Source organism: Pinus tabuliformis, chromosome 4_2 (genome assembly GCF_031772625.1).
Source record: "Pinus tabuliformis cultivar Carrire ecotype Pingquan chromosome 4_2, CPIR1, whole genome shotgun sequence".
NCBI classification, from domain to species: domain Eukaryota; kingdom Viridiplantae; phylum Streptophyta; class Pinopsida; order Pinales; family Pinaceae; genus Pinus; species Pinus tabuliformis.
The window spans coordinates 519697264-519723030 of NC_142304.1; the positions used below are offsets into that span (position 1 = coordinate 519697264).

Below are 25767 nucleotides of genomic sequence, written 5' to 3' on the forward strand. Positions count from 1 at the left end.
CATTTTTTTCCTATCCGGGCTTATGGTTGACTTTATACTTTTACCAAATATCCAGGCCTGATATATGACATTCCCGTTAAAACTGTTAAAAGACCTGAGTGCTGAAGCTACATACACATCTGCTTCTTTGACTTCATTCAGGTGGTCTCTTGCTTAGGATACATGCTCATGTTTCAAAGCACTTCTCTAAGCATAGTCTATTAATATGTAATATAACTCCGTGCTAGTACCTGGCCAATCGTCATGCTCTCTTGAAGTTAGTGATGTTGTTAAAAATAGCACAGTACCTGTTAGCAAAGTGTGTCAACTGTACATTACCAATCTCCCGACAATCTGCATGTTCAAGATGTTGGTAGAATCTGGCCCTACCCATGTTTCTGTCTGTTTGTGCATGTTAATGTCCAAGCCTTTTCTTTTCTATATAACAGTGTTCAATTGTTCTTTTGAAACTCTACAAACCTGTTTTTCCCTCCTGTCCATATTATAGTGGGCTAGACTGTATCTAGATTCTAAACCATTGTGTTCTATTTTGTATCTTTTGTAGTACCTTGTTATCGATGAAGCTGATCGTATTCTGGAGATAGGTTTTGAGGAGGAAATGAAGCAAATTATTAAACTTCTTCCAAAGGTGAGCATGGAATTCTTTTTAACAGGGTAAAGCTTGGTGCTTCATTAATATCTTTCCTGTTAAGTTTTATGAGTTCAAGCTTCAGACCTGTATGGAAATTAGCTTGAAGCGAATACGTGATTGATGAAGATTTGCTGCTTTCTGTTTGTTCAAAACTGAGGTATTTTAGATTTTTTTTGAAACAATAATGGTGCTTGGTTATGATCTATTTGCAGGATCGTCAAACTGCCCTTTTTTCTGCGACACAAACAACAAAGGTTAGCTGTGTTATATATCTGCAGTGAAACTATTCCTTGTATGAATGTTTTTCCGTTGAGCAGAATAAAAGGCTCATCTAGTTATTAGTTACTCACATTTTAAATTATATGGAATAGTAATATTGAGCAGGAATTCATGTAAACTACAGAATTCGAAACTGATTCTGGTCTATTGTTTTTTTAATGTTATATAATACAAATTTTGACTATAGGTAGAAGATCTTGCACGTGTCTCATTTAGAACAGCTCCCAAGTACATTGGAGTGGATGATGGGAGATCTAAGGTAGCTTTTATGTTTCTTTTATCATTATTTGCCGTAGTATGGATGGAATTTCTGTATTCTTCAGCTATATTATTTAAGAACATTGATTTAACTACCTTGTTTGTTCCAGGCGACAGTAGAAGGCTTAGAGCAAGGCTATTGTGTTGTGCCAAGTGCAAAGAGATTTCTTCTTTTATTCACATTTTTGAAGAAAAACAAGTCAAAAAAGGTACACGTCAATCTCACTAAATAAAGTGGATTAAAGGATTGAACCTGGTTTCTGCCTTTGTTGGGTACTTGTTTTGCAATTTGTGATAAAAGATTCTTTTAAAATTTAGTGTAGTGTCTATTTTAGCCATCTTTTATCCATCTGGTTTCTTCGCGTTGTACATATTTTAATTTAATTATCTTTCATTTCCAGTTATCTTAGTTTCTTTGACTTGGGTTTAAATTTTTTTCACTTGATGATCTTCGCAAGTTTTGTGTAATAATATTTTACTTTTTGGCATCCTAATAAACACATGGAGGGTGATAACGAAAATTTGTTGTACTTGTTGCAGATTATGGTCTTCTTTTCTTCTTGTAACTCAGTAAAATTCCACAGCGAGCTTCTCAACTACATTGACATGCCATGCCTTGATATTCATGGCAAGCAAAAGCAACAAAAACGAACAACCACTTACTTTGATTTTTGTAATGCTGAGACGGGTGTATTGCTTTGTACTGATGTTGCAGCTCGAGGACTTGACATCCCAGCGGTGGTATGTGTTCTCACCCACTTTCCTTGATTTTTAGGTCTTGTTTTCTGTTTCATACTTTTTGTTTTGTTTTGGTTACAATCATTTTTCACCCCAAGTAGTGGGTTGGTAAACTAGGAGTTAGATGTTTTCTTCATGAATTACAGAATAGCACACTGCTGGACCTTTGGGGGGGAAATATGCTCCTGTACATGAAAGGAATTACATACACTTTCACTGGATTTGGAGGACATTGATTTTTCTAATGAAGTGTAGATTGTCAAACTGAACTAAACACTTGAGGGAGCAACAGGCATTTGTTGTTGTTGTGGTGTAAAATTGTAAAATCATTATAAAGATTGAAATCTATATCCATGGCTATTATTAATCCAGTAATCATTGATCTGTCATTTTCGTACTTGGGGCAATCTGGAAGAAAATACAAAAAAAGGAAGAGGGTGTAGCTACATATTCTATGTATTTACGACTTTAAATCTAGTCCTAAAAAAGTTTGATTACATGTTTTTTTTTGCTCAACAATTTAACTCTGCTTATAAATACGGTGTATCCAAACAAACTGGCCGACAATGTAAAAAAATGATTTCTTTTCAAAGGATGCTAGGGTATTTTAACAAATTCGGTTTTGACTTGGAATCAGGTTCTCTATGCATTGAAATTTGAGGTACATCACAATTATAGGTTAAAATACTCTTTCACAATAAATGATGGCCACACAATGATAGAGGTTCTTGGGGCTGCATACTGAACATTGCCAGATAATGTCATCTAGACGCTTTAAGAATTTCTCATTCGCTAACTTTTTGCCAATTCCCTTCATTTGAATTATCTAAACCTTTTGGTAGTATTATGGTTGCTAATAATTCTGCATTTCCTGCATACTGTTATGGCAATTCAGGTTTTGAAATATCTGGCATTGAGGAAATCATGAGTAACTTTCAAAGTTTTGTTATTATCTATTTTGACAATAGATTTGGAATTACATCAGTTTTGCCTTGTTTCACAATGACTTTTGTTATGGCTTTGGAGGAAGTCCAAACAGGGTAATAGCCATATATGAGTGCAACTCTGACATTAATTAACAGTTTATTGATATTCATCACATACATCAGTTCTTGATATTCCAGCATACAAATTTCTTTGAATTCAAATTCCTTGCAGAGTGGGTAGCTGCTGTAGATAAAAATATTCAAAACATATTTGACATAGGTTATGAAACTTGCAATTACTATGTCTCACATGGCAATTGGTGCTGGAAAATTTATAAAGCTTTACACGCATAATTGATTTAGACAAATGTATCTAATAATATATACAGTGTAGAAAGCTGGCAGTGAAAAAGCTTAGATATACTTGTGTATTTATTGGTTTTAGACATTATGTAGGCTGGCCACTCACAAATGGGTAGCAGACCAGGTTGGTCAAACTGTTAGTAGTTTTAAGTGATTTCAGGTTTATATAACGGAAAAATAAGTAAAGTTTTGGGGCCATTGGTTAAATTTTAAGGGAAATCTTAAGGACACTGGTAATGCAGGGGGACACTTCTGTAAGAATTTCTTTAAACATGAGAAAAAATTTGATGCTCTTGGAATATTTCTGACTAACATCTAATTGAAAAAATGCAGCATGGCATAGACACAAAATTTCTAAAGAACTTATACATCTTGAAGGCACAAGCAGATGAATAAGAGAAATAAGAAAATTTTTAAGTGTAATGCCATTGATTGGTGGAGAGCTTAGAAATAGCAGTAGCTTTATTCATCCATACTGTTTGTCTGGTATTGGTATCTTGGAATGGAGTTTTAAGTTAAAAAAAGCTCCAGACCTCACTCATGATCATGATGCTAATGATAAAAATAATAGCTCACATTTTGAATTCTTTTTGGTCCTAGTAACAGCCAATGACCTCCATTTTTCTTTGTCTCCTTGATAGCTGGAAGTTATGCAGGAATATGAAGAGCTGGAGGACTCTGTACCATTATAGTGGTTTATCAAAGGGTTGACCAATCATGGATTAAAAAAGGGCTTTCCTTTACATATTAATTTACCTTAGTCACTGTGTTCAGCGGATTTCAATGTTCATGTTCGAAATTCATCGAGCTTCAAGAAAACCTGAATAAATTTGGTGAAGTTGGTTGAACATCGAGGTGAATTGCAAGCTGTTAAAATTGGAAACTAGGGCCAAATTCCGCCTTGGGACAGCTCATTTGATGGAGATGATGATTGTATTAAATTCCTCTTTTCGAGAGGACCAAAATTGATATAAAGATCATCTAATTTGCACAAGCAGAAGTGTGTTTTTGAATTTATGCCCATCCATGTGCAAATTGTTCAGGCCGGCCACATCATCATATAAGCTCATGAAGCCCAATGGACATGTCACTTCACCCTCAACGAACAACTTGTATAAATACAAGTGACCTCTCACCTCATTTGGCATCATCATCACTCACACATTCTTCTCTCTCCTCCTCTTGTTGGTTCGTACAGCTATTGGGCATTCTCTCTCTCACACGTGGCAAGGAGGTCGAATTTCTGGACAGAATTACAGGGTCGAAAATTTCAAGAGTTGACCAAGTTTGACCAGCGTTGACCAGGGACTGTTTAACCAGTTTTGACTGTGTGATTTTTTGAGGATTATTTCTGTTTCTCTAGGCCACATTGCTGGGCACATAAATCGAGAAAATCTGGGCACTTTGACCAGCGTTTACGTCAGGGTTGACTGCAAATTTGGCCGCAGAAAATTACAGAAGACTTTCTCTCTGCTTTGACTGAATTTGACTGGACTTTCAAGGACTGTTTTGAGCTTACTTTGACCAGCAAGGAAGACTGAATTTGACTGAACTCCAAGTGGACTGTTTGACTGCTGTGTTGACCATCTTTGACTTTTTGGTTAGGGCTGAGTTTGACTGCAGTTGACTGCAGATTTGACAGGGCTGTTTTGACTTTAATTTGGCAAGCCAATTTTGACTTTTGTACTCTCTCTCTCTTCTCTCTCTACTGAACATTTGATATAATAATAAGAAGAATTGATCAAAGGGTTTTCCCCACATTGGCGATTCTTCCCTGGCATTTTTCAAATCTGGTGTTCTCTTGTCTTGGATTGTTTTCTGTATTTTATTTTATGTTCTATCTACAGTTACTATCAATGTGATTGCTATTGGAAACTAATTTGGAAATTTTCATTGGGTTGCTTAAACTTTAAAGTACATTGAAGTAATTGTGCTAAGCATAGAACATACCATTATTAACTAAATTTAACATGGTATCAAAGCCCAGGGGAAGACAAAGCCCAAGCAAGAGAGAAAATCAATTACCAAGAAAGATTTATTGGACAAGTTTCAATGGCGTCTTCATCTTACTTCAAGACTGAGGATAAACTCAATGACAAATTTGACTATCATGCATGGAATATGACTTTGGAGGAGCATGAAGTATTGGACTATGTGTAGGGAAAAGTGGTGGAGCCTCCCTCAAATGCACCAGCTGTCACTAAGACGAAGTATAGAAAATGTGAGGTCAAAGCAAAGAAAATTTTGGTTGAATCTATTCAAAAGCATTTGGTTTTCTATACTTCTTATTTAGGAGATATATGATAAGCTGGTTGGGATGTTCAAAGTGAACAATGCAAATCAAATCTCTCTCAAAAACAAGTTGAAGGACATCAAGATAGATAAAGGGTAGTCTATCCAATCCTACTTCATGAGGATCACACAAATCAAGAATGACCTTCTATCTATTGGAGAAGTTATTGTTGACAGGGAGCTCACTCCCATTGCACTTGGGGGTCTTTCAAGAGCACGAGATGTGTTTAACACCACCATTCTCAACAATAATAGGATTTCTAGTTTTGATGAATTATTGGGTAGATGCCCTCAAGAGTAGACAACGATGATGGAGAGAGACAAACTTTCAAATGGAAATGAACCTACTATTTTCTCCGCTCATGCAAAGAAGAAAAATAACGCTGGTCCAAGGAGACAGGGTCAAGGGTTCAAGCAGGTATTCAAAGAAGGAAGAAAAGGAAGGTGCTTCAATTGTAACAGGTTTGGTCACTATGCTAAAGAGTGTCCTCACAAGAAGAATTCTCCAAATGATGTCGACAACAACAACAACAATTTCAAAGGCAATGGCAAGCAAATGTACAACAAGTTCAACAATAAAGGAAAAAGAAATGCTTCTGCTGCCTGATATGGAAATGGTCGACCTTCCAAGAGATCAAGTAACTCCAGGTATGAGGAAAGTAATGTTGGAGAAAAACAAAATGAATTTTATCTTATTTCTGCTCTACACTTTGGATCATTGGTTGATTGATAGTGGAGCCTCAAGGCACTTCACTGGGTACAAAGAGACTCTCTCAAATTTGATTGAAAAGAAGACTAATTTGGAGATCATACTTGGGGACAATGCCACTTACCCCGTGAAAGGGATAGGTACTGTCACTCTTCACTTGAATCAAGGTTAAACCATTCATCTACAAAAAGTATTGCATGTGATCGATTTGAAGAAAAACCTGGTGTTTATTTCTGTGATGGAAGATAAAGACTTCAAGGTAGCAGTCGTTGATGGAAAGGTATGTATTTGGCAAATAAATCCTATAGATGCATTCACTCTTGGATTTATGGTTGATGGTCTCTATCACGTTGGAGGAAGTCCTTTGGGACCTTGACTTGCGATGCTTGACTTTAATCTGAGCTATGGCACCGAAGGTTCGCCCACTTACATTACAAAGGCTTACCTGGGGTAAGGAAGATGGTCACAGGTATGCCCGAGTTCAACATGAATCATGAAGGAGTTTGTCAGGGTTGTGCAACTAGGAAACTTACAAGGGGAACATTCTCTTCAAGTGAAAATCAAACTACCTATATTCTTCAATTGGTCCATTCTGACCTATCTGGTATGTTGTCGGTAGCATCATTGGGAAGATACTTATACTATGTAATTTTGTGGATGACTTCTCTCGCAAAACATGGATCTACTTCTTGAAGAAGGAGGATGATGTCTTCAAATGGTTTTGTTCTTTCAAAGCCTTGGTGGAGAATCAAACAGTGAAGAAGATCAAAATATTGAGGGTCGACAACGGAATTGAATATGAATCAAATGAATTCAATGACTTTTGCATAGATGCTGGCATTAAGAGGGAGACAACCGTTCCATACACTACTGAACAAAATGGAGTTGCTGAAAGGAATAATTGAACAATTATGGAATCCACTTGTGTCATGCTCCATGATTAAGGTCTACCAAAGTTCTCATGGGGAGAAGCTGCCAACACTGTTGTGTTTGGTCAAAATAGGATCTTGCATCAAGCTCTGTATTTCAAGACACTTGAAGAAGTTTTCACTTGTAAAAAACGTGATGTTTCTCATTTTATAATTTTTTGGTTGGACCGTGTATTTTCATGTGCCTAAAGAGAAAAGAAACAAGTTGGAAGCATTTGGGAAGAAAGGTATATTTGTGGGCTACAATGAAAATTTAAAGGCATATAGAGTCTATGTGCCTGGTCAAAGAGATGTGGAAATAAGCCGTGATGTGACCTTCGATGAAGGCACTGCCCTTGGGAAAGCCAGAGATCTCCCCATTCCAAGGAAGGATAATGAATGCTGTAGAAAAACATGCTGAACCTTCGACAGATGAGCCTATGCCCGATGTTGAAGGCTCGATGGATCCCATTGATCCATTTCCAGGTGATCCCTCTATTCCAAGGAAAAGATCTTTGTGGCTCAAAGATACTTTCGAAGATGCTGGAAGACATATTGCTCCAAGAGGGACATTTCGTGAAGGTAAGTAGTGGAATAGGTATCAAGGGTACTTAGCTGCTATGGGTACTATTTATGAGTACTATTGTTCAAACTGAGCCATGTACATTTGAAGAAGCTGTAAAGCACCAAGTTTAGAAGAATGTGATGAATGAAGAGTATAAACCTATCATGAAAAATGATGTTTGGGATGTGGTGCCTAGACCAAAGGACAATTCTGTAGTCACCTCAAAATGGCTATACAAAATCAAACATGGAGTAGATGGGAGTGTTGAGAAACACAAGGTCAAGTTCGTTGCTCGAGGCTTCTCTCAAAAGGAAGGAGTGGACTATGACGAGATATTTGCATTGGTTGTCCGATATACCACTGTTCAATCTATTATTGCTCTTGTTGCCAATCAACGTTGACTTCAGGGTTGATTGCAACTTTGATCGCAGAAAATTGCAGTAGGCTTTCTCTCTCCTTCCTTTGATCGAATTTGACTGGACTTTGAAGAACTGTTTTGGGCATACTTTGACCAGCGAGGAAGGCCGAATTTGGTTGAGTTTTGTCCGATCTCCAAGTGGATTGTTTGACTGTTGCATTTACTATCTTTTATTTTCTGGTTAGGGTTGAGTTTGACTGTAGATTTGATAGGGATGTTTTGACTTTGATTTGGCAAGTCAATTTTGACTTTTCTACTCTCTCTCTGTTGCACATTTGATAATAAGAAGAGTTGATCAAAGGGTTTTCCACACATTGGGGTTTTTCCCTGGCATTCCCCAAATCTGGTGTCTTCTTGTCTTGGCTTGTCTTCTGCTTTTTACTTTATGTTCTATCTACAGTTACTGTCAATGTGATTGCTATTGGAAACTAATTTGGAAATTGTCATTGGGTTGCTTAAAGTACATGAACTAATTGTGCTAAGCATAGAACATACCATTGTTAACTAGATTTAACACAAGCCAAAACTGAATTCAAAGTGTTCATCACATATATTTTCCTGAAAATTGATTGGGTTCATTCAAAATCATTGAGGTTTTATTTTTTTGAAAATTGGAAATTTCTTTAAAAAGAAATTAAATATTAACCTCAGTTTATTTCTTCCTCCAATTAATTGATTCATTCAATCATTTGGGTTTCGAGTACTCTCTCGAGTCATGCTCCCTTTCACAATGGTAGAGCCTAACCCTCTCTAGTCCCGACCTCTCTCACAATTATAGATCCCAACCCCTCTCGCGTCTCATTGGTAACGACAACTCCTTTGATCAGTGACATCTCTCCAAGTCATGATTCAGAACCTATTGTTGTAGTTCAACAACTGTGACAACAACTACATGCTTTTTTTTAATACATTTTATTACATTGAATTGAGTTTATTATAGCGATAGCTTCAATCCTGAATCACTAAATTTTGTTATACATAATTTTTCATATTGGAAATTTCCAAATTTAAAGTATCTTGGATTTAAAATTTTAATGTCGAATTTTATCACTTAATTTTCCACTGTTGAATTTCTGTTGAACTTCAAGGTCTGAACATGAACTCGAACCAGGTGTGTTGAAATTTGATGACAAAAAAAGTTTCCTGCAATCCCGACCTGGTTTTAATTTCACCTTATCACTCCCATTCAGTTAAATGCCCTTTCTCATAAACATACATTCAACATATAGAATTCTGGAAATGAAATTTTCAAGTTAAAACACATGGGACTGTCAACACATGCTGAAAATAAATATGGACACAACCAGACCAACAACACACATAAAAATACACACAGATTTCTAGTCAACTTAGACCCAGGCAAAACCCCTAATCTTCTCCGGGGAAAACCTGTTAGAGAGCTCGTCAAATTTATTTATCTTTCAAGTTCGGGAAAAATACATTTGCAGACAAAACAAAACAACAAAATACAACTTATTTCTTCAGCCCAAAACTCCTTGAAAACTGTGCCCACTTAGCCTCGATTTCCGTGCCCACTTGAAGTTGAAAATATGTAATGTAGGAATACAATTGTACGGACTCTGTACAAGTTGTACAGATTTTTGTACCGATGTATGGATTTCCGTACTGCTGTACGAAATGTATAGATTTTTTTCATGTTTTTTTCAAAAACATCCCTTGAACGACGTGCAACTTACAACATTCAGTGCTGTTCGTAGTGTACCTTCTGTGGTCTTCTATGCCTTGATTCCCATGCCCAACTTTGCCCATAAATCACTCTTTCAACGTGCTGCAACAAATTTCTCTTTCAGAACTCTTCTGCAACTCTCATCCTCCTTTCTCCAATCTGCTCATGAAGAATGAATGCAATCTCTCTTTTCTTTTCCCCCTTTTGTTTCCCTAAATGAAATATGGACAACCCTAAGATCTATTGGCTTTCAACTCGTCACTGGTGCCCTAGATGTCGCTGACACTGAAGTACCTCCTATACTAGTCGATCCAGAACCCTGAGGTCCTACTCCCTGTACTTGACCTCCCTGCTGAGGAGAAGTTTGTGACTCTCTCTCATCATACTCCCGTGATCTCAGATAGACCCTCTCCTCCTTGAACTTCACATCCCTCCTAATCACCACTCTCCGTTTAGAAGGAATGAAGATTTGATAGGCTTTCGAAGTCACGCTATAACCCATAAAGATACCCTTCTTTGCCATGGGTTCTAGCTTGGTCCTCTGCTCCTCGGGGATATAAGAATATGTGAGACATCCAAAGATACGAAGATGTCCTACATGAGGCTTCTCTCTAGTGAAAGCCTGCTCCGGAGTCATATTCCTCAATACGCTGTGAGGACTCCTGTTCTGAAGATAAACAACAGCATTGCAGGCCTTAACCCACAAAAACAAAGGCAATCCCTGATCATGAATCATCGCTCTAGCAGCCCCAACAATAGCTCTGTTCTTCCTTTCAGACACCCCATTCTGCTGGGGGTTGTAAGCAACCGTGAACTCTCTCCTAATGCCCTCCTGTGCACAAAAGTCAGAAAAACCACCATCGGTGTACTCACCACCATTGTCTGACCTCAAGACCGAATCGTCCTACCTGTCTTATTTTCCACGAGCTTTTTTAAAGCGACTGAAGACATCACCCTTGGTCTTCAGGAAATATATCCAAGTCCTCCTAGAGTAGTCATCAATGAATATAACATAATACTCATAACAACCCAAAGACACGAGATATACGACCACTAACATCAATATGAATCAAGTCTAGTATACATGTAGATTTGTTGTCGCTCGTTGGAAATGGGAACTTGGTGTACTTGTCCAAAACACACCTTTTGCAGACCTCATAATGCTCGACACTAAAATCAGGAATTCCAATAGTGATCTCCCTCGATACTCTCAAAGGTCCATGAGGCATATGCGCCATCCTCCAGTGCGATAACTCGCACAAGTCTCTACTGCTGGTGGTACTAGTGTGAGTGCTACTAGATGTGCTACCCACCAATGCTCCTGTCGACTGAAATCCGAACATGTATAGTTTCCCAGAGTGGACTCCAATCACTTTGACCGAAGTGATGGAAGCTCCCCTGGGATGCATCAATACCTGCCCTTCTGAGAAAGTGACGTCAAACCCCTTCTCCTCCATAGCAGACACTGAAATCAAGTTCTTCTTCATCCCTGGAACATACAAAACATCCATGACCTTCAAAGGAGGCAACGACTCCCTCTCAAAGGTCACAGTCCCCACACCAACAACTCTCACAGTGTGGTCATCTCCTAGTACAATCTCAATATCAAGTGCCCTCTCTGCAAGCTCTGAAAAAGCTCCCGTGCACCTGTCATATGGAGGGAAGCCCCGCTGTCTATGTACCACACACCGGATGATGTACTCCTACTAGATGTAGAATTAATAAATGCAAAGTCCTGGTCAAACTGTGAAGCAAACTGCCCCACCTTTGCTAAAGCTAAAGTACCCTTTTTCCCCTTGTACTTCCTCTTAGGACACGTAGCAGCATAGTGTCCCATCTTCTGACATGCCCAACATTTGACTTTAGACATATTTGTATCTTTCTTCTTCTTCTTCTCCTTTCCCTTAGCCCCATCTGATGAGGCCCCTTTCTTGGCCTTTGCATTATTTTTTGTGAATTTAGCAACTTCATCTGCAGCAGTAGGAGGTACAACCACTTGCCGCAATATGTCCCAAACTACTGCCTCCTCAAACACTGTCTGAATTCTGTCTTTCCAAACGGCATAGTTGGATATCCCATCCTGTCTGTTCTCTATCCTTAAGAAACATGGCTATGAATGCTGTCCAAAATTTACAAAAGCAAGAAAATGGAGAAATGAACTTTCCAACACACCTTGCTATTCCGGAAGTTCAGTCGGTGTGAAATTTCACCTTGCTGTCCCAAAAGTTCAGTCTCTGTGAAATTTCACCTTGCTATTCAGAAATATCGGTTTGCTGTCCAAAAATTCGGTTTGTTTACCAAACCACTGTTTTCTGTTCCAAACTACTGTCTGTTGTTCAAACTGCAATTTTTAGCCTGTAGCTTTGATACCATGTTGAAATTTGATGACAAAAAAAGGTTTCGTGCAATCTCAACCCGGTTTTAATTTCACCTTATCACTCCCATTCCGTTAAATGCCCTTTCCCATAAACATATATTCAACATATAGAATTCTGGAAATGAAATTTTCAAATTAAAACACATGGCACTGTCAACACATGTTGAAAATAGATATGGGCATAACCAGACCAGCAACACACATAAAAATACACAGATTTTTGGTCAACTTAGACCTAGACAAAACCCCTTCAATTTTCTCCGGGGAAAACCTGTTAGTGAGCTCTTCAAATTTATTTATCTTTCAAGTTCAGGAAAAATACATTTGCAGAGAAAACAAAATCAACAAAATACAACTTATCTGTTCAGCCCAAACTCTTTGAAACTGGGCCCACTTTGTCTCGATTTCCATGCCCACTTGAAGCGGAAAATATGTAATGTATGGATACGACTATATGGACTGTACTGTATGGACTATATGGATTTCCATACCACTGTACATTTTTTTTAAAAAATTTCTTTTGAACGACGTGCAGCTCACAAAAGTCAATGCTGTTCGTACTGTACCTTCTGCTGTCATCTATGCCTTGATTTCCATGCCAGCGTTGCGCAAAAATCACTCCTTCAGCTTGCTGCGACAAATTTCTCCTTCAGAACTTTTTTCTAGCACTCATCCTCCTTTCTCCAATCTGCTCATGAAAAATGAATGCAGTTTCTCTTTTCTTTTCCCCTTTTTGTTTCCCTAAATGACTTTTGGGCGACCCTAAGATCTAATGACTCAGATTCATTTAGATCAAGGGATGAGAATAAATGTGCATTTAATTCTCACTTTTTATTTTTTAATTCAGCCATTAATTAAAGTACCCACATTGTACTTTATGTCTAAAGTCACTTTTTACTTTATAATTTAACATTGACTTTACCACTTATAAAGTCACTTTCACTTTATAAAGTCACACTTTGGAAAATAATTATTTTGGACACTTTTCCTTAGGTAGTGACTAACCCGTGGGAAACCACTTGTCCAAGGTACATTAAAAATCAAGAAGGTGACTTAGAAGGTGACAAATTTTTAGATTATCGTTGTAGTTTTAGATTTATCTAAATATTCTTATTCTGGAAACTTAATCCAGTAAATCACAGGACTGCAGTAATAATTATTCAGTTATCATGATGCCTTGCTCCAATGTCACTGAACTTCCCATTCTTTCCCGCATTTCAGTAAATTAAACATTTTCATACCAGAAATGTAGAGGAAATGCCTGAGAAATGTTTCCCTGCATTTCCCCTTTTTACTTTCTTTTTTAAAATTTCAATGTGGGCATTAAAGAACAATGCAGTGAATTCAAAACATGTGTTTGAAACTTCATAAACATTCTTACAGGTACTCGTAATTATCTTTTAGAAGGTGACAAATTTTTAGATTATCGTTGTAGTTTTAGATTTATCTAAATATTCTTATTCTGGAAACTTAATCCAGTAAATCACAGGACTGCAGTAATAATTATTCAGTTATCATGATGCCTTGCTCCAATGTCACAGAACTTCCCATTCTTTCCCGCATTTCAGTAAATTAAACATTTTCATACCGGAAATGTAGAGGAAATGCCTGAGAAATGTTTCCCTGCATTTCCCCTTTTTACTTTCTTTTTTAAAATTTCAATGTGGGCATTAAAGAACAATGCAGTGAATTCAAAACATGTGTTTGAAACTTCATAAACATTCTTGCAGGTACTCGTAATTATCTTTGTTTCGCTCTTCCCAAATGTATAATATCATTAATACATTATGGGTGAATCTACTAATGATACAACATAATATATCACTAATTTAAGTAATGCACTCAGGATATTACTGGCTATTAATTATGTGTATTTATGTTGCCTATTAATAATGAACTATTAATGGTATACTAAATTATAATGCATTGTTGTATAAGTGGATACAAAAATACATTATAATTTAGTATACTATTTATAGTTCATTATTAACATGCAAAGTAAATATACATATAATTAATAGCTATATTGTGAGTGCATTTTTTAAATTAGTGATAAAAAGGGAAACTATCCGATGGATGGAAAACCCAGGAACAAGGTCATGCTATTTCAATTATTTTGCCCCAGAGGCTCATTACATTGTGCTCAAAGGCTACATGAAGTCCACTTGAAGAGTTTATGCCATGTCATTTGTGAGACATCAACCCTGGTGGAGGCTTCATTAGCACCTCCCATTTACCAATAAAGCAAGCCACCGATCTCTCTCTCTTTCTCTCTCTCACACACACACACACATATATAAAGAAAATAAAACTCTGGAGATAGTCAGGAATGCTTTCCCACATGTAGCGGATGCCATCCGTAGTAAACTTTTTGGCATAGACTGGTATGCCTTGGACCCCAGAATCCAGCTATGGACTTTCTTACCCACTGCAGCCTGATATATATATGTATGTATGTATGTGTATGTACGCGCGCGCATATATGTGTGTGTACACACATATACATACTTATATGTAGACACACACATGTATATGCTGTTTCCTGAAATTCTGAATTCCCCATACCATGGTCAATCTCGTTGCTATCTATTGATCGAGTCATTTATCAGTGCCATATGACCTTACAATTTTGAGAAGTAAATGTTCAAATTCTAGATATATTAAATTCATTGTTTTACTCTTCATAAGAGAATGGACTTGTATTATGTTTTATTATTATTGTTTTTGTTTCCAGAAAATGCTAATGTATCTTCCATAGCATCATTGCACAGAAATATACAATAGATACATCAAAACCTATGCAACAATGGTCAAGGCCTGTATTATACAAAGTTCAAACTACCCTCCCCACATTGGCAAGGAATGTCAGGATATATAGTAGCTTGGCCCCGATTTCTAGCTCAAAAGATGTTGAATTACTCAAAAGTTAAGATTTTGGATCTGTTACTTATAATGTACATTTTATCTTGTAATCTGAATTTAATATCTATATCTGAACTTAATTTGACATATGAATCTCCAGTAGTTTTGAACTGTTTTATTCTCCAAATTTTCTATATCAATTTAATGCATATGTTGTGCTTTCCGATACCAAAACCATGAATTTGTGTGTTTTCATAGTTTTCTTGGTTTGTTAACTTTGTTTAACATCCCATATCTCTTATATTTTCCAATTACGAAAGAATGTGCCCTTGTGCTTTATGGTTATACTTGATTGTAAAATTCTAATGGGATTTTATATTAGCTAATCATGCTGTGAGTTTATGCAGGATTTTATTTGTTTTTTGACAAGGAAAATGTGTTAAAGAATGTAACTAGTGTCGGTCTTTATAATTGTATTGGAGTCATGATGTTGTGTATTTGTCAAAAGAAAGAAAAATAAATTTTATTATAAAAGAAATTGACTTATTAAAGCATGGGTTTCATGCTTGGGTCAATGGTTATTATGTTGAGGGGGTCAATGGTTATTATGTCAAGTGTCTTTGTCCATGTCATAATGTAAAAGACCATTCTTAGGCCTCATTTGTCAAGGAAGAAATTTATTTTAATGTAGAATAGGTCAATTAGGCCTCCACCAAGTCGACCTCAAACTGGACAAGTCAACCTAATTGAGGGGCATAATTTCCTATATAAAGACAACAACTCAACCTCATTTTGAGCACTCACTCGTTAAGTTCGATTTGAAACATCTGGGGCTAGTAAAAAGTGCGAAATTCAAGGAATAAAAAGGAAAGGGCTAGTGAAGGAGGAGGTCTCTATCAAGCACAAGAAGTCGAAATTCTCTCTCTCTCTCTCTCTCTCACACACACACACACACACATGTGAAGTTGCTAAGCTGCTGGAAGGGATGAAGTTACAATGATATAGCTGGGCCGAAATTTTGGATCTGCTGGGGGCCGAAATTTTGGGTTGTTGCCGGGCTAAAGTTGTTGGACAAGAAAAGGTTACTGAAGCTTGTTGAATCATATTGGAAGGCTGGCTTGGTGGAGGAGGAAGGTCTTTGGGTCTAGGGTCTTGGTCTATCTCTACTTGAATATGCCACTGGAAGAGTTTGACTGGGTTTTCACCTATAAAGGGATTTTAGCCCTCGCTGAGTGCCTACATTTGGTGTCTTTGATCTTCGTGTTTTGCTTTTGACAATTGCTTGATGAAACAAAGATAAAAGAACATAAGAAAGTTAATAAGAACTCAAAGGTATCACAAGCAATTATCAACATAAGACAATCATTTTGCGTTTCCGATTTTCTAACATGGTATTAGAGCTAAGGTGAAGAAGGAAGAAAAAGGCAGACTGAAGATCTATTGAAAAGAGAGATATAAGAAAAAGGGTTTCAAGGAAGGTCACAAGGAGTAGAAGATAGCAATATGACAAACTTAATGAAGGGAGAAAACAAACTAGAAGGAGCCTCCAACTACAGGGCATGGAAAAAGAGGATAGATCTTATCCTCGCTAAACACAAAGTTTTGGACCTTGTTCTAGGAAAAGTCAAGAAGCCTACAAATGAAGTAGAGAAAGAGAAGTTTAGAGAAATCAAAATATTTGCCATGAATCTAATAGTAGATGGAGTAAAGCATAACCTAATTCCATACATATCCAACATAGACTTTGCTCAAGAAATGTATGAGACTCTCCAAATTATTCACCATCAAGAATATTGGTCAAATAACAAGCCTCAAGAATGAACTAAGGACAATAAGGATATCTAGAATAAGAGATGAACTCCAAGCAATAGATGAAGTTGTACCAGAAAGGAGCTTGTAATTGCTACTCTTCTAGGACTATTAAAATCTTGGAGTGCTTTTGCATCAAGAATTAGTAGTTGGAAGGATACTCCAACATTCGAACAAATGTGGAATGCATGCAGTCAAGAAGAAGCAGAATGTTATTAGTAAACAACAAGAAGGAGAATGCAGAAGAAAATACCTCTAATGCTTATTTTGCTCATCACAATAAGAAGGGAACCTTCAAGAAGTTCAAAGGACCAAAGAAGAAAGTTGACCTATCCAAGATTGAATGCTACGACTGTCATAAGATGGGTCATTGCAAAAATCAATGTTCTGAGAATCTAAGAAATAAGAAGAGAGATAAGGAACAAACAAATATCACTGTTGAAGCTCCACCTAAGAAGAACAAGATTGAAGAATCGAAAGTCAAAGACTTATACTACTAATTCCTCTCTTACATAACCTTCTTAGTCTTCTATTCCAAGTTTTGTATTGTTTTCGTTTTTGTTTTGATTTCTAGAGTTTGTAGGCCTAACATGTTTTGTTAGAACTTTTTTGAATTATTTTGATAAGTTGTAGGTATCCCTCAAGATTGGATTAAGAGGGATCCTTCACCATTTTACCAAAAGATAAGTATCTTGTTCCTTGTTTCCTCTTTTATGTTTGGTTTCCCTTCCATATCAAGATCTATTTGTATTATAGGCCATTGACCTTTTCTTTGTATTTTCCTTGGTAGGAAAGATTGTTGAATATACAAAGGTTATGGAGGAGACTTCAAAGGATAGACTTGAAGCATGGAAGAAGTTCTGTTGCAAAGGACACTTCTCAAAAATTGATGTCCTACAAGGTTTGTTAAAGAACAACTCAAGGGATGTCTTAAACCACAAGTTTTGTTACAAGGTTCTCTTCATAGAAAAAGGTATGTTCATTCTCTTTGAAATTCGATCTACATTTTTGACATCGTTTTGTCTAGGGTTTCGAATATAAAAGATTCTTTTTAGGGTGATTAATCATTAGATTGAATCGACCTTCATTATACTATATTTTGATCATTCTTGTGAAACCCTAACCTTTAGGGTTCATTGTAAATCCCTAGCCTTTTGGTGCTTAGGGTGTGTTAACAGTAATGTTGGAACACTAGTCCTTCATGGTTTACAATTAATATCTGGGTGATATAATGAAACCTTAGATCTTCAGGGTTTGGTAAATTGGGTTTTATGAACAAAACCCTTGTAATAACTAAAGTAATATCCTATGAATAAAACCATAGGTGTATAGTCATTTGTATGATCGAAACCCTATTCTGATTAAAATTGTTGTAACTTTGATGTGTTGATGTTTGTGTCCCGGGTTTTCCTAGTAGGTATAAATATTGATATGAGATGCTAGTACATGATAATGAAATCCTAGATATGTATATGCAAGTATGCTATCTTAATAGTCGATAAAATATAGGGCATATACAAAACCCTAGTAGAGATTAATATTCTAGCTCATGATGATATTGTTTTGGATTAGTGATATGATTTAGCTTTGATGATAAAATCTAGGGGTTTGCAACAAACCCTAGTAGAGTTTGACATGCTATTCTAAAAGCACACTGTTGAAACCTTAAATGTATAGTACTATGATTGAATTGTTATTGAATTACTAATATCTAAGGCTTTATGTCTCGACGATGAAGTCGAGGGTTTATGACAAAATCCTAACAAGAAGTTGAAGTCTAGTTTATAAAAAGATACGTCTCTCGCTGATTATGAACCTAACTTGGTTTAGTTGCTTTATGTCTAAAGTTTGAATATTTTGATGCTTCCATTGTAATGACATGATAAACATATTATAATTGTCTTCATGCTTTTGTATATTTGTATTTGGTTGTACTTGTTAAAGATCTACAGGTACATAATCTTCAAGGTGTTGGAGATGTTTGTAATTGAAGATGATGATGAGCATGATGTAGGAAGCTATAAGAATGATGAAGATCAAGATGACCTTGATGCCATAAGAAAGAAATGAAGCCTTCAAAGAATGAAGTTTCTTCGAAGTTATGAAGCTGTTGATCTCCCCAATTTGAAAGGGAGTCTAGATGAAAGAAAGGGTTTATCTCTCTAGTTGAGAGGGACGACATATTATGACAATCATAATGAATACCTTGAAGTAAGAATGAAAATTGAATGAATGAAAGTACTACAGATGAATGAAGTTATAAACAAAAAACTTGAGAAGTATTGGGACTATATTTGGTGTTGCTGGAGAAATGGAAAAGGAAAATTAAAGATGACGTAAGCAGCATCAGAATGATTGAGGACCCCATAGGTTTTTTAAAATTCACTAGGGCCAAACTCCACCTTGGACAACTCATATGATGGAGATGATATTTTTATTGGATTCCTCTTTCCGAGAGGTGCAGGATTGATCTAAAGATCATCTCATTCTCACAAGTTCAAATGGAATTATGAATTTATTTCTTCTCTGGACAAATTGTCAAGATCAACCGAAAGACTAATGTAGGCTCATGAAGCCCAACAGACGTGTCTCTTCACCCTCAACGTTGTGTATATATAGAGGAGTCATTTTCCTCATTTGGTCACCAATCATCACGCATCTTTCTCTCTTCATCTGATTGGGTCGTACGAATTTCAGGCAGCCTGTTCTTCTCTACACGTGCGAGGAGTTGACTGGATATATTTCTGTTCTCTGCGTTGACCGAGTTGTAGCCAACTTTGACCAGTGTTGACTGGGCAATGTTTGACTTCTTTTGACTGCGATTTTTGTGGGAGAATTTCTGTTTGGGTAGATTGTATATTCTGGCACAGAAATCGAGATTTTCTGGGCAGTTTGACCAATGTTGACTGCAGAAGTTGACTGTGCGTTGACAGAGTTTGACCAGATTTTTCAGTACTATTTGGGCTGATTTGGACTATCATTGGAGGCCGAGTTGATTGGGTTTGACCGAGCTGAATTGGAGGAGAATTTTCACTGGGTTTACCAATGTTGACTTTCTGGTTAGGGCATCTTGTTGATTGCAGTTTGAATGGACAATTTTGATAGTGTTTGGGTAAGTAAATTTTGTATATTGTACTCTCTCTCTTCGCTGAACATTTGAAGAATAATAAGAAGATTTGATCAACGGGTTTTCCCGACATTGGGGTTTTTCCCTGGCATCTACCAAATATTGTGTCCTCTTGTCTTGGCTTTTCTTCTGCTTATTGTTTATGTTCTATCTGCATTTACTATCAATGTTAATGTGATTGCTAATCTGGAAATTGATATTGGGCTAATAAGAAAAATTGAAGTAAATTGCTCTAAAGCATAGAACATACCAATGTTATCTAAAATTAACAGTTTTAAATTGGGCCTTTTACATTATGTTACAAAGTTATGGTGAATTCAAGTTAATTATTAGGTGTTGGGTGTTATGTAACGTACATGGAACTTGCATATTCCTCATTAAAACTAGCTCCTGTATGTATTTTCATACCTTGGATTAATAATATCGTATCACAATCTCTCTTTGAATATGCAATTATCTATGCATATCAAAACTATGGCGTTGGAGTCAAGGAGAAGTCATCCATGAGAGATAATAAGGGATGAAAAGGTGTTGGGGGATCGTGTGGGAACAAAATACTAGACAAGGCCAAGGATTAGCACACATTAGGGCATATCATGGGTCAAACTACAAAGCGTAGTAGAGGCACACATGAAGAGAGAACATATTTAGTTTACTATATTTATTTCAATTGGTTATGGTGGCGTAAGTTAGGATGCGGAGCCATTAGAATTATAATTTATTGTGATAGAGAGATTCACGAAGGTGCATTAAAGTTGTGGAATATCCGATGACTAAAGGGTGCACAAATCTCAAGGTAGGCTTGTGTTGTTGATACCAAGAAGATTCACCTTGATGGTCTAACAATGAAGACATGCACTAGTGCTTGACATGAGAGTTTTTGTAATGTAGTAGTATAATTGACATAACAAGTAGGAGCATGGTTGTAGGTGTGTAGAGGTAGGAGACAACTTGAATCAACAAATGCTCATAGAAACTCAATAGTGTGGGATGTGAGGGAAGAGTGTAAGCAACATGGCAAAGGTAATATCCTCATTTTCACAACAAGCAACAAATGGAAATTGTTAGGCATGTGTAGCATATCACAGATACATGTTAGGCAAGGTGACATGCAAATCCACCGTTTCAAACAAAAGATTTCTGACATTTTTTATTGCACAAAATTTCCTACACTTCTATGGTGCTTGTTTAGTGAGTAGAGTAGGGAGAAAATATTTTTGCAGTAGGTCAGAAAGTCAGTAGAACCTAGGTGCAATCTACGTTGACTGAGTTGCAGCCAACTTTGACCAGCGTTCACCGAACAGTGTTTGACTTCATTTGATTGCGATTTTTTGTGGGAGAATTTGTGTTTGGGCATGCCACATATTTTGGCATAGAAACCGAGATTTTTTGGACAGTTTGACCAACGTTGACTGCAGAGCTTTGACCACAGAAGTTGACTATGCGTTGACCAAGTTTAACCAGATTTTTCAGGACTGTTTTCGGCTGATTTGGACTATCTTTGGAGGCTGGGTGGAAAGGGTTTGACCGAGCTGAATTGGAGGAAAATTTCTACTGGTTTGACCAACGTTGACGTTCTGGTTAGGGCATCCTGTTGATTGGGCAATTCTGACAGTGTTCGGGCAAGTAAATTTTGTATATTTCTCTCTCTCTGCTGAAATTTTGAAGAATAATAAGAAGATTTGATCAAAGGGTTTCCCCACATTGGGGTTTTTCCCTGGCATCCGCCAAATTTTGTGTCCTCTTGTCTTGGCTTGTCTTCCACTTATTGTTTATGTTCTATCTGCATTTACTATTAATGTCAATGTGATTGCTAATTTGGAAATTGATATTGGGCTAATAAGAAAAGTTGAAGTAAATTGTTCTAAAGCATAGAACATACCATTGTTATCTAAAATTAACATGGTATCATCGCTGAGGTGAAGACAAAGCCCAAGCAAGAGTGAGAAAAGCAATCACTGAGATTTGTTGGACAAGGACACGATTCAATGGCCTCCTCATCTTACTTCAAATCTGATGACAAGCTCAATGATAAGTTTGATTATCATGCATGGAAGATGCCTCTTGATTTGAATTTGGAAGAGCATGATGCTATGGATTATGTGCAGGGAAAGATTACTGAACCTCCTTCAAATGCACCGACTGCCGTACAAGAAAGGTGAAGTCAAAGCTAAGAAGATCATCAGGGATTCTATTCATAAGAATTTAGTTGCTCACATCTTCGATTTGGGGACATCTAAGGAGATGTATGACAAGTTGGTTAGCATGTTCAAAGCTAGCAATGCAAACCAAGTCCTCTTTCTCAAGAAGATATCCAATCCTACTTCATGAGGATTACCGAAATAAAAAATGATCTTCTATCAATTGGAGAAGTTATTGCTGACAGGGAGCTCACTCTCATTGCCCTTGGAGGTCTCCCTCGTGAATGTGATGAGTTCAACACTACTATCCTCAACAATGACCAGATTCTAGATTTTGATGAATTGTTGACTGGATGTACTCAAGAAGAAACAAGGATGATAGAGAGAGACATGCCTTCAAATAGGAATGATCCTACTGCATTCTCCACTCATGCTAAAAAGAAGAGCATTGTAGGTTCAAAGAAGCAATGTTAAGGAAGACCGAGATTCAAAGATGTAAGAAAGGGTAGATGCTTCATTTGTATCAAGTTTGGCCACTATGCTATGGAGTGTCCTAATAAAAGGGATACACCTCGGGATGATGACAACAACAACCGCAACAATTTCGGGGGCAACAACAATCAAAAGAATGGCAGGTTCAACAACAAAGGAAAAAGGAATGCTCTCGCCTCAACATGGAAATGGTCAACCTCCCAAAAGATCAAGAAACTCCAGGTATAATGAATCTAATGTTGTAGATATCAAGCAAAAATAATTTTATCTTATATTTTCCATCTGTACTGCATCTCCTTCAGATACCTTGGGAAATTGGTTGATTGATAGTGGTGCCCCAAGGCACTTCACTGGGTATAAGGAAGCTCTTTCAAATCTGATAGTAAATGATACGAATTTGGAAATCATTCTCGGAGACAATGCTACCTATCTCGTGAAAGGAGTTGGGAATGTTACTCTTCAATTGAATCAAGGTAACACCATTCATCTACGAGAAGTACTATATGTACCCGATCTAAAGAAGAACCTGGTATTTATCTCGGCGATGGAAGACAAAGGATTCAAGGTGGCATTCATTGATGGAATGGTACGTGTTTGGAAAAGAAATTTCAAAGAAGCATTTACTCTTAGATTTGGGGTTGATAGCCTATATCAAGTTGGAGGAAGTACATTGGGAGCTATGTCTTATGACACATCTCTTCAATCCGAATTATGGCACCGAAGGTTTGCTCATCTATATTATAAGGCTCTACCTGATGCAAGGAAGATGGTGATATGTATGCCCGAAATTAAAGTAGAACACGAAGGTGTTTGTCAAGGATGTGCTGAAGGAAAATATACAAGGGGACCATTCCCCTCAAGTGATAGGAAGACTACTGACATTTGCGATTGGTTCATTCTGATCTATCTGGTATGTTGCCCATGACATCTTTGGGAGGATATTTATATTATGCTATCCTTGAGGATGACTTCTCTCGCAAAACTTGGATTTATTTCTTGAAGAAGAAGGACGAAGTGTTCACATGGTTCTGCTCTTTCAAAGTCTTGGTTGAAAATCAAATAGGGAAGAACATCAAAATATTGAGGACCGATAATGGAACTGAATATGAATCAAATGAGTTCAATGATTATTGCAGAGAAGCTGGCATTAAGAGGGAGACTACTACCGCATATATTCCTGAGAAAAATGGTGTTGCTGAAAGGAAGAATTGTTCTATTATAGAAGCCACTTGTGCCATGCTTCATGATCAAGGCCTTCCGAAGTTCCTATGGGGAGAAGCTGCCAACACTGCCGTGTATGTTCAAAATAGATGCCCACATCAAGCATTGGACTCCAAAACTCTCGAAGAAGTTTTTACCGGTAAGCCATTCATTTGAGTAGTATCACGAAAGAAACTTCCAAATTGGAGCAAGTTGTGGGATAATTTCATCCAGGAGGAACTTTGGGACGAGAATATTCAACAAAAGAGATCTAATGAAGAGAACGTTGCCCTCGCTAGTAAGCTGAAAAAGGGTAAAGTGAAGTTCATCAATGGCAATAAGAAGAAGGACTTGAGAAAAGTGAAATTCTTTGCATGTGAAAAGTTTGGTCATTATGCGAGCAAGTGTTAGCATAGGAAGAAAGAAGGGAAAGAGAAGAAGCTTGAGATGGCTACTCTAGCTATAGTTGACAAAGATGATTTCATTAGGAGATTCAATGAGGAATTTTCTCTCATCTCTCATTTCTTCGGGAGTACCATTCGTGAGGATGCTTGGTTCCTAGATAGCGGGGCCTCGAAGCATATGACAGGAACACGAGAAGTGTTTGAGAGCTTGGCTGAGTGGGACTCTAATCTACATGTGAAAATTGGTGATGAGAGTCAGCATGCAGTCAAAGGAATTGGGATTGTACCATTTAGAATGTAGTCAAGTGGATTGTTGTGATTCCAAGATGTACTTTGAGTATCGAAGCTCAAATGCAACATGCTTTCAATCTCAACAATTGAGGGAAATGGGTTTGATGTTCTATTTCGGGATGGAAAAGTGATGGTCAAGACCGGTGGATCTAACTCCAGTCCAAGGGGGGTTCTTGGAGTCAGAGAGAATGGTTTGTACAGGGAGTTCCTTGATTTAGTGGGAGAGTAAGCAACACCAGAAGGGTACATTGTTAGAGAGAAGAAATGAGACTTCCAGAATTGACAAGGAGCCATGGAATGGGTTAAAGGCCTATCAGGAGAAGAAGAAGCAAAAGGCTTCAAGTAGCTAGGAAACTTCCAAGAAGGGTTTTGTTCTTGCATCAAGTTTTGCTTTTGTGATGAAAGATGAAGCTTATGATGAATGTTGGAGAGCATTTGTGGACGAGGATTGTGTTCGAGTATGGGAAATATAGGGACTTCCAAGGAATGGAAGTACCTTCCTCACTAAGTGGGAGTGTTGAACATGGGTAGCATTGGGAGGCACTCTCACATGCTCTTGGTGCTAGGCTTATGAGAGAGAAACACCATAAAGTGTGATTTTATGAGTGTGTGGGCTTTGCACCCAAGTATGGGCTTTGTACGTAAAGTGAGTGGGATTTTTACCCAAGGCAAGCATTTAATGTTCTAATTTAGTCTTGAGTTTGATGTTGGAGGTTTCCTGAAGGACAAGGGGGCTTCCAAACAGAGCAAGTCAAGTATAAATAAGCCGCTAATGGAAAGGCACAAGAAACAACTCATATGGACAAGAAGCGCTAGATTCTTCGTGATTAAGGTCTGAGATATTTTGAGATATGTGATTGCTAATCTATATTGATCTAACTGTGAAAATTGAAATAAATTGTTGTAAGCATAGAACATACCTAAAATTAACAACTTCCCAGTGTCTCTTCATTGTCTTATTCTCCATTATTTACAAATGTTCATCCAATCCCAATGATTAGGTGTCAACATTCCCCCCCTTAATCTGAAGGGATGTTGGTGAGTCCAAGCATTGTTTTGAATCTTTCAAACTTTTCTCTTCCAAGTGCTTTGGTGAAGATGTATGCAATCTGCTAATTAGTGGAACAATGGCGTAGATGGATTGTCTTGGCCTCATCATGATGTCAAATTAGATGGTATTTTGTATTGATGTGCTTCGTTCGATCATGGAACTTTGGGTTCTTGGCCAACTTTATTGCGGAGGTGTTGTCAATCATGAGTGGAGTTGAATGTACTTGTTTTACCTGCAAA

The 25767-nt window shown here is 37.3% G+C and overlaps 1 protein-coding gene across 2 annotated transcripts in view; it reads left to right on the forward strand.

The window, feature by feature from the left end:
- Window positions 1–25767, forward strand: part of LOC149170269 (P-loop containing nucleoside triphosphate hydrolases superfamily protein) — an 82074-nt gene that overhangs the window by 49383 nt on the left and 6924 nt on the right. Inside the window, exons 4-9 of one of the 2 annotated variants that reach the window (XR_016259857.1) lie at window positions 545–628; window positions 844–885; window positions 1098–1169; window positions 1279–1377; window positions 1709–1909; window positions 17618–17795. Coding sequence is in view for 1 of the 2 variants with exons in the window: in XM_089428973.1 (XP_089285099.1) it covers window positions 545–628; window positions 844–885; window positions 1098–1169; window positions 1279–1377; window positions 1709–1909 (498 nt within the window). In the remaining variant the exon portion in view is untranslated. The remainder of the gene's footprint in view (window positions 1–544; window positions 629–843; window positions 886–1097; window positions 1170–1278; window positions 1378–1708; window positions 1910–17617; window positions 17796–25767) is intronic. The other variant, XM_089428973.1, reaches the window with a different exon arrangement.